Consider the following 10,650-nt stretch of genomic DNA (forward strand, 5'->3'; position numbering starts at 1 on the left):
TGTTTTCTGGTGAGGAGTTATTGGACTCTTGGGCTAGTGGCCAGTTGGCTTGTTTGCTCATTTAAGGCATTCCCAAGCACTTGCATCAGGCTGATTCAGGAGAACAATCTCATACTGAATTGAAATAACACAATTAATTGTAGACTTGCAAAAGTTTTTTTGTGTTCCCATAAAAAAGGTACTTTTAATGAGGTAACTGATTAATGAATTAAGCTAAAACAATTCTGGAATTCATGAAAACACAAAGATATTATAATGAACAACAAATCACAGTAATATATGGATGGATTAAAAACTGTATGCAACAGGATCTCACACACAAATTTCCAGTCTTGACGTTCGTCCAACTTGCGCCGAGGTCTAATTGCAAGTCAAACGGCAAATTATGCCGTCAAAAAGTGAGATTGGGTTGCAGCGACTGTCTGTTAGTTATATTTGACATTTGAGTCATTTAGCAGACGCTCTTATCCAGAGCGACTTACAGTTGGTGCGTTCATCTTAAGATAGCTAGGTGAGACGACCACATATCTCAGTCGTAGTAAGTCAATTCTTCCTCAATAAAGAAGCTAGCAGCAAAGTCCGTGCTAGCAAGACAAGTGCAACTTTTATTTGTATTTATTTGAAGGTTGAAAAACAGATGGGCTGCGGCATTCTGGATAAGTTGCAGGGGTTTGATGGCACAAGCGGGGAGCCCAGCCAACAGATAGTTGCAGTAGTCCAGACGGGATATGACTAGTGCCCGGATTAGGCCCTGCGTCACTAGTTGTTTGAGTTCGTGGGAGGCCTTGGTTGATCTGAGTTCAAGCGATATGAGAGTGGCTACCCAAGCCGAGGCATTACACATAGTTCAGTTGAAGGATGTTTACATGTATGTAACTTTCTCTGTGCCCAATATTGAAGGTAGAGCTCTCATTGGAGCCTAGCAAAGGGCACTGCAGCAGTTGAATCAATGTGATTTCCATAGGTCTGATTGAAATGTACCACCCCCTCACCTCTCCACAGTCTGGACAGAGAGAGGACAGGCTCGACGTGCATCTATCAAAAGAGAGGAGGATGAAAGAGAAAGAGGGGGAGCAAAAAAGAGGAGATGGAGAAGAGTGGCCAGACACCAATGCATTCCTAAACGTATAGATCACATCTATTATTGTGTTGCTGTCTGTCCTGTTGCACCTTTATATAATAATAATGGGGTTAATTAATTAAACTCAATCTATGATAATTATTCCTCCCTAACGGAGACAGACTCCCCGTGGCGACGGAGGGGCACCTGCAGTTCCCTTCTTCCTGCTTCCATATGAGTCACCACGGCGATAAACATTCCTCCCTGCCCGTCGCCTGGTTACAGCTCAATGGCCTTCACCGTGCGTGCTCAGAGAGAGGGTCACACCATTGTCTGGGTTTCGACCCTCTGCTTGTGAATCATGCATAAACCAATGACTGCCCATGAGACATTAAGGCCAGTCCAGACCATACACAGTGTATTGGGACATTGAGGATGGCTGTGAAAGAAAACCTCACGCAAATGCAAAGTACAAATGCAAAGCAGGCCTACAATCGTCACTTTCTCAGATAAGCTGAGGAATTGAAGCTTGGGACAGGGCAGGGGCTTAGTTTCCCAGGCCCATGTTTCACCTCATGTGTTATTTTATTTCTCAAATGGTAAATTAACTGTTATAGTCAAAAGAGGTGCCTAGGCTAGTGGGTTTTATAATGGAGGAAGCGTTTTGAGGTAATGATGATGTGATCATTAGTCTACAGATGGAAGATGTTGTGAGCTGAGGGCGAGGCTTGTCCCATTTACTAAATGTTGTTTGATTTCATATCCTGTCTCCCTGGGATCATGAATAATCACCTCTGTCCCTGACTCCGTGTGTGTGTGTGTGTGTGTGTGTGTGTGTGTGTGTGCGTGCGCGCGCACGTCCGTGCACGTGTGTATGTGACTCCATGGTGTGTGTGCCAGTGTGTCCATGTTCCAGTGTATGTGTGCGTGTGTGTGTTCACTCAAAGTACTGTAATTTATAGGGAGGGAGAACATATTGGCTGAATGTGCTGCTTTGATGATTTGCTGTCTCCATGGTAACCTCTCCATATAAACACTTGCCAAGGGAGTGAGCTTGCCTCTGTCTGAGAAGAGGGGGAAAGCACTTGAGTTTCTACTGCCAACAGCCTGACACTGAGGGAGAGAGAGGGGGAGGGCCTAGTCACTCTACAACACTACACACAGTGATCATCGTAAGTCTTGTTGATTTCAATTCAATGCTTCTACAATATTCCAAAATATTTGATCTGTGAAAAATAAATAACCTAACCAGGCAACAAAACGCTGCAAACCTAGTTTCCGGTGAAACCAGTGTAGGCTAGTTACAGTTGTCTTACTCTCTAGGCCTGGCCATATAAAAATGCTGTCCTAAGCAGTATACCAAATGGCCTTGTTGCTACTTTTCCTGTTCACTTTCTCACTAATGTCCCATGGAGTCTTGCAGAGTTCTGTAAATTATACTGTCAGCACATGAGAGTAAGAGTATAGTCAGGTGGGCGGGAGGAGGACAGGACAGGAGGGAATGGCCAGGACACCCATGGTACAAAGGAGACAATTTAATTAACAGTCTCACTAGTTCAGCAGCGAAGGGAGACTGGTACTCTCTCTCCCTCTATGTCTGTCTCTCTCTCGTTCTCTATCCAATCCAGGCTGCATCACATCCGGCCGTGATTGGGAGTCCCATAGGGCGGCGCACAATTGACCCAGCGTTGTCCGGGTTTGGCCCGGGGTAGGCCGCTATGGTAAATAAGAATTTGTTCTTAACTGACTTGCCTAGTTAAATAAGGGTTTACATTTAAAAATGTAAAAATAATCAATAGGAGGTTATTAGACCATCCCCTCTTCTAACTATACTAGGACATGACTGGAGTTTCATTTAACCCACAGTAGATTTCTGCCACACAGTCGTTCTAAATAAGTTGACCTATTTGCTTATGGTTTTGCCTACACCTAGGGACCTGCTTCTTAAATGATATGAGCAAAAAATATTCAATTTCATTTGGAATGGCAAGCCAGACAAAAATTAAAAGGGCCTATTTATATAACGAATATGAATTCGGAGGGCAGAAATGATTAAATATTAAAGCATTAGACCTCTCACTAAAGGCATCAGTCATACAAAAGTTATACTTAAATCCGAAATGGTTCTCCAGTAAATTGGTAGGAATGTCTCACCCCATGTTCAAGAATGGCCTTTTCCCCTTTATTCAGATTACACCTGCTCACTTTCGGTTGTTTGAAAACAAAATCATCTCCAAAATATAGTTGTTTTTTAAACAAGCCTTAGAAAGTTGGTTGCAATTTCAGCTTAATCCACCTGAAAAGAAAGAACAAATAATACAACAAATAGTGTGGTTAAACTCAAATATACTAATTGATTAAAAAAATTAAAAAATTTAAGGAAAAAAAAGGTATGACTTTTGTAAATGATATCATAAATAGGACTGGTGGCGTTATGTCACACATGCAGCTAACACAGACATATGGAAATGTCTGCTCTACCCAAAATTACAACCAACTAATTGCAGCATTACCACAAAAATGGAAGAGGCAAGTAGAAGGGGGAAAAAGTAAGGAAGATAAATCGCAAAATAGCTGGGAAGAGATTTTCGATGTACCTATTCCATTGCACATGGTTTATGAATTGACATACAAAACAACCCCGGACGCAAAACTTAGAATTTTTCAATTTAAATTATTTTACAAAATTCTTGCAACCAATAGAATGATATATATTTGAGGGATACAATCTTCACAGCTCTGCAGATTCTGCTGTGAGGAGGCAGAGTCATTAGATCATTTATTTTGGTACTGTCCATATTTTAGCTCGTTTTTGGTCACAGGTCCAGGAATGGTTGAAGAATTGCAACATTTGCCTAGAACTAACGCTGCAGACAGCAATGCTGGGTGATTTGAAAAGTCCTAGTCAATCAATCAATAATATAATAATTATTTTAGCAAAAATGTTTCTCTTTAATTTACAATCTGTAGAAGCTATGAGAATAGAAAGGTTCAGTACTTTTGTGAAGCATCACAGCACAGTTGAAAAATATATGGCAAATAGAAATCCAAAATGGATGGTGTTCAGAGATAGATGGGAGGGGTTGAACAGAGATGAAGGGTGGGACTAATAACAACAAGATAACCAATGTAAAACATACAGGGTCTGTAAAATGTATATAGGTTCAGAAATCTTGTGAAATAGCACAGTTACAAATAGAAATTGAACTGAATGGACATCAGAAATAGAGGAAGGACTAAAAACAAATAAAATATATAACTATTGTAAAATAGACTGTGTCTGTAAAATGTGTATAAACTGATGGTAGAAGCCTAAGTGTTATTGTTTATTAGTTTACTCCAATTGGGGGAAGGGTGGTAGGGTTTGTGGGAAATAATAAAGGTATATTCTAAAAAAAGTATGTACTGTATATATATATATATATATATATATATCAATGTTTATGTCATATATGGGGGATTGGAAATGATGCAGACAATTACATTGATGGAAGCAACAATCTTTCCGCAATATTAAAGCTGATCCACCCCTTAAAAAATTTTTATGAAATTAAATTAAACTTAAAAATAGGCTGTTCTGTGTTTTAGCCACAGAATGGAATTGCATTGTATCTCTCTGGTTTGAACCTTTATCGTTGCTTAAGTCTGAGCTCAAAACTAAGTCTACTGGGTGTTGCTATTCTCCATTGAATTCATCCTTGTGTCTATACCTTGACACGTTTCCTTTCGTCTCAGGAACACTTCAAGGCTCTTGAAATTGCCAGTGCCTAGCAACAGAATGGGTCCCATGTGTTCGGATGTGTTGAGTGTTCTGCTTTCCATTTCAATATGTATATTATTCTAATCCACACACCATTTCAAGCTCCTCTAAGAAATTGCGTGTAGGTGACAGGCTGCCACGTTTGATTTAATCTATAAACAAATATCATTTAATAGAATAGTATAGAATAAAGGGCATTTTTTCCCTGTTTACTACATTGTTGGTTAAAGACAATATGCAAATCCTGCTTCACAACAGCTTGCGTGTGTGTTTGTTTCTGTGCATGCGGGCGTGCTTGTGTGTGTGTGTGTGTGTGGTCTCCATTTTACTCCGGTTTCCCTACTGAAAATAGCAGCAGTGTTTCTCCCTCCACCTGTAGTGTACCCTCTCCTCTGCAGGCAGGCTGTGTCCACTGGACCATAGTAGAGGCAGTAACAGGTACACTGGAGATGGAGTGGAAGACAAAAGTGAAGGGACTTCCGAGTGTGTGGGGGTCGATTTCAGGGAAGGAGAAATGTCAAACCTTGCTGAATGTCGAACTAGATAGAGCAGAAGTTAGAACATGAAATGTATCCTCATTTAGCTGTTAATCAGGCTTTCACAGGTAATATACAGAAACCGTCGGCTACTAAAATCACTTTGTTTGGCACCAAATGTTCTTTTAAAACTAACAATGTACAACATGAATTAAAAGAAAGTTCTGGAACCTTGAAAGTTAAACCAAAAATGCTACATTACTTAGTAAGAGAAAATGTTGGGCTACAAAGTGATGATTGCAGTATTGGTAGAAACGCTTCAAGCCTCCAAGAACGCCTGTGTCATTATTTACCCCATCAAAACGAGTCACATCTGCGTCCCAAATGGCACCCTGTTCCCTACATAGTGCCCTACTTTTGACCACATCCAATGGGGCTCTGGTAAAAAGTTGTCACTCTATACGGAAAAGACGGCCAGTTGAGACTCGAACTGAGAGAACTGGAAGGAAATCAATGTTGCTGATGTCTCTTTATGCCACTGAAGCACTTTACATCAGAGCTACTTTGAAATGCATGAGCTGGCATGGCTGGAAGGATGGCTCAGGTGTCAGGCAGTAGGACTGGTTAAACACCAATAAAGAAGTGACATTTCACATAGAGAGAGAGAGAGAAAGAGAGAGAGAGAGAGAGAGAGAAAGAGACTCCTTTTGTCTTCCTATAGGGAGCTGGATAGGGCAACATTATTTGCAATGTGTTGATTTGTGATGAGCCTCGGCTTTCTTTCTTCATTTTATTGATCCCAGCTCCCACCACATGCTGCATCAATGAGCCACGCAAGGATAAAAAGCCATTTGTGGGGAGCACGGCCCTGTTGAGTCAGGTTGCACAGTTAGATATGTAGGAAGGCTATAGGCCTCCCTTGACTGGATCCCAGTAGGAGCATCAGTCTTTACTCTCTCTCTCTCCTTGAGTTGAGCTGTATAATTAGTTTGCTTCTTTGGGGATAAAACGTTTTTGTATGAAGAAACAAAATATATAGCCTATTAGCCAACAAGTCTATATGTTGCACTGTGTGTATTTATGCATAAACTATTTAGTTACAAAGCATAGGCATACACTAATAGACCTACCCTAAATAGTCTCACATACGATTAAGAAAGGCTGACCTGAAAATAAAATGCAGCCCTGGCTGAACTGTGATAAATGGAGAAAATATGAATTAGGTGCTTAGTTAATAACCCCTGAGGCAGGCTGTAAAGGCCCACACAATAAAACGGCAGCCCTGCCACTTGGTTTGCCATGGAAGCCTGCTGAGGAGTTGTCCTGACATCTAGTGGTTTATCTTTGCAACACATGCATGTTTTGTAATGTGATGAAAATGCAACTTGCCATGGGTCATTATAAAAAAAAAGCCAATAGGCCTACCTGGCAAAAAAAGAAAGAAGAGAAAAACACCCGGCAAAAAATGTGTCTAAACTCAACCTCCTCAATTATGGTGCAGTATTCATGTCATAGGCCTAAATATTTTGAATTTCTATCTTTATTTGTATGTGTACGTCATAGCTTACATGGGTGCCAGAAATGTATTTGAATAAATAAATATAACACTGTACAAAGTTTTGTAACCTTGAAGTTTCGTTTCACTATTGACCCTTAGTGCAGTTTGCTTGCCGCTATGCACATGTGGCACGGGTAATGTGAAGTTTCTCCCCTCCATTCTGAGGTCTATAAGCATTCCTGATTTGACTGCTACGCGAAGGCGGAGTCTCCTAGTGTAGTAGACTAATGTGTGTGCGCAACGCTGAATGGTAACCTGTGAACCAACAGTCACTCCACAGCGCTGGGCTTCAGGATGTTATTTTTTTCGCCGATAACAGAAATGTTCTTTATTTAAGCTACCTGGCCTCTTCAGAGAAGGTCGGCATTTGCATATTAATTCATTTCAAGATGAGATGTTAATACAACAACCCGTGGTGGATTATTAGGCAGCATCCGATTATTGAATAGCATTTGTTGGCTGCAGCTGTATGCGACGGGTGACAACGTGCCAGAGGTGACTGCATCTCATCGCAGCATTTATTGATAGACCAAGGGGGACTGATGACAATAACAATTTCAGATAGTATTTAATTGTGCTCGTCTACAATACATACAGGTTATCTACCTCGAGAAATGCGTGCTTGCAGAACGCATTAGCAGAAGATGGAACAACAATGACTTTTTTCATATAGATCTCAGAAAGCTATAGCCCATGTGTATGCCTAGCTTAAAGCAGGTCCCTCTTATTGGACTTCTCATTCACTAGTGCGTAAAATGGGCAACAGTTTTTCTAACATAGCTGCTTTTCAGTCCCTGCATATTGTAATGCTGGGTTTAGATTCTGCCGGTAAAACGACTGTCTTGTACCGCCTGAAATTCAACGAATTTGTGAACACTGTTCCCACAATCGGATTTAACACAGAGAGGATCAAACTGAGTAACGGTACCGCCAAAGGGATTAGTTGTCATTTTTGGGACGTCGGGGGACAGGAGAAGCTGAGACCGTTATGGAAATCGTACAGTCGGTGCACGGATGGCATTATTTACGTAGTGGACTCAGTGGACGTGGACAGACTAGAGGAAGCCAAAACAGAACTGCATAAAGTTACCAAATTCGCAGAAAACCAGGGGACTCCATTACTGGTGATAGCCAACAAGCAGGACTTGCCCAAGTCTCTACCGGTCCATGAGATTGAGAAGCAACTGGCACTGCATGAGCTCAGCCCTTCTACCACTTACCATGTCCAGCCTGCATGTGCCATCATAGGTGAAGGGCTCCATGAAGGCATGGATAAACTGTATGAAATGATTGTGAAACGAAGGAAATCATTGAAACAAAAGAAAAAGAGATAACTCATTACTGTGAAGTTGACCGCTATCTTCTGAGCTGCCTGCTACTGTACCGTGACTTTTGCTATAGTAGGCATGTCAGGTGATTCTTGTTATGATACACTGTATAGCTTTGTATAGCACCAATAGCTTTTATTGGTGAAGATTTTAGCTGTGCTGTTACATTCAATTACACAGAGGGAGGAAAATAAAAACTTGCCTCTTGCTATCAGAACTGTCCTTGACAGGCTGGTACCTGTTTGTTGCTGCGTCACAGTATTTTTTCTCCTGAAGAGTGAATGGCTGAAGTCCACTTTTTGACATTATTTCCTGATTGGAATGAACGTCATTAATCAATATCTATGTGCTTATAATTTTATTTTCCCACTTTGCGCGCTCTGTTTATGTTACTAACACATTGAGAGAGACCGTCCATAAACATATTATTATTTTATTTTTGTACCCCCTTTTTCTCCCCAATTTCGTGGTATCCAATTGTTGTAGTAGCTACTATCTTGCATCGCTACAACTCCCGTACGGGCTCGGGAGAGACGAAGGTTGAAAGTCATATACCGATACACAATCCGGGTTAGGGAGGGCTTGGTCGGTAGGGGTGTCCTTGTCTCATCGCACTGCACAGCGCAAATCCAACCCGGAAGCCAGCCGCACCAATGCGCCGGAGGAAACACCGCGCACCTGGCCACCTTGGTTAGCGTACACTGCGCCCAGCCCGCCACAGGAGTCGCTGGTGCGCGATGAGACAAGGACACCCCTACCGACCAAGCCCTCCCTAACCCGGGCGACGCTAGGCCAATTGTGCGTCGCCCCACGGAACTCCCGGTCGCGGCCGGTTACGACAGAGCTGATGCCCATTCTACTTAATGCAGTGTCAATAAGTGCCGATGAAGATTTGGTCTGAAGTGCATTACTGTGGCTTGGAAACACGATTACCTTCCCGAAAGGAGGCTAATAATTAGTATGAAATGATTGTGAATGATGATGATGTGTTTTATTATTGTTATGTCGCCAGATTGACTTTAGATGCAGTATAACTTTAGCTAGCTAAGATTGAGGGGAGAGTGCAACATTTTTGCTAGCTAACATAAGCATTGTTACCTATTTCTGACAAACTTTGCTATCTCTCTCAAGTAAACTTGACGCCATCATAAAGATGGCAAAGTTGTTTACTACTAATTATTTGTCTTCTTTAGCAATATCATCAGATTTCCAGGCCACTATAGTGTAATTTTACTGTGGATATAGATACTTTTGTACCTGTTCCCTACAGCATCTTCAAGGTCTTTTGCTGTTGTTCTGGGATTGATTTGCCCTTTTCGCACACCAAAGTACGTTCATCTCTAGGGGACAGAACGCGTCTCCTTCCTGAAACAGTCATTAGCCCCCACTCAGAAAGTCTGAGACTGCAGTCCAAACACTTAAAAGACACAGCCTCATTCACTTACTTTTGCCTTACAGGCTGACTACAGGCTGACTCGCGTCGCGTTGCAAAAATACATTTAAAAATCTATATTATTAAATTATTACGCCAACGAGCATCTGCGTTGCCAAGGACTAAAATAGAAATCAGTTCTATTTGTGACGCAGATCGTGCTGCAAGTCCTGCCTCTCCCATCTTCTCATTGGTTTATAGAAGCAGGTACCCACGTGCCATCTCCTCATTGGTTATACCCATATGGGTGAATGAAAGACGAACGAGGTCAGTGGCGGTAATACACCTAATTTATGAAAGTTGCCAATCTCAATATAAAGTCCATAGAAGAAAAAGCTTAGAAGAAGGAGAGATGACTAGAAACGATTCGGTTGACCGGTTTATGTGTGGATTAATTGTCAGAGTAGAGGACCTTGTGCATTTCAGGTAAAATAATAACTCAATGTTTATATCCCAGGACAAATTAGCTAGCGACAGCAAGCTAGCTAAATTGGACAAATTAGCTAGCAAGCTAGCTAGCAAAATTGCCATAAATGTTTAATGCTTTTCACCTGTCCTAAAATGTATGTAATTTGTTCACAGTTTGTTTTGATATTTTAACCTGTGTGTCGTGATCGTGTTTGGTGTGGGGGGAAATTTATGCACGATGGCGCATGCGCACAGTCGGATTGGGTTCCGTGTTACATGCTGACCACATGACTCACGTTGCGTGCGCAAGAGTTGCAAGATAAATGTAAACATACAGTTGAAGTCAGAAGTTACATATACCTTAGTCAAATACATTTAAACTCAGTTTATCACAATTCCTGACATTTAATCCTAGTAAGAATTCCCTGTTTTAGGTCAGTTAGGAACACCACTTTATTTTAATAAGAATGTGAAATATCAGAATAATAGTAGAGAGAATGATTTATTTCAGCTTTTATTTCTTTCATCACATTCCCAGTGGGTCAGAACTTTACATACACTCAATTAGTATTTGGTAGCATTGCCTTTAAATTGTTTAACCTAGGTCAAACATTTTGGGTAGCATTCC

The 10,650-nt window shown here is 41.3% G+C and overlaps 1 protein-coding gene across 1 annotated transcript; it reads left to right on the forward strand.

The window, feature by feature from the left end:
* The first annotated feature begins 7,129 nt into the window (after positions 1–7,129).
* LOC139414170 (ADP-ribosylation factor-like protein 4C) lies at positions 7,130–8,617 on the forward strand. The gene has a single exon (XM_071162056.1). It carries the CDS (start codon positions 7,610–7,612, stop codon positions 8,186–8,188), a length of 579 nt encoding a protein of 192 aa, XP_071018157.1. The 5' UTR covers positions 7,130–7,609; the 3' UTR covers positions 8,189–8,617.
* The last annotated feature ends 2,033 nt before the right edge of the window (positions 8,618–10,650 follow it).

Source organism: Oncorhynchus clarkii, chromosome 7, assembly GCF_045791955.1.
Source record: "Oncorhynchus clarkii lewisi isolate Uvic-CL-2024 chromosome 7, UVic_Ocla_1.0, whole genome shotgun sequence".
Lineage (NCBI taxonomy): Eukaryota > Metazoa > Chordata > Actinopteri > Salmoniformes > Salmonidae > Oncorhynchus > Oncorhynchus clarkii.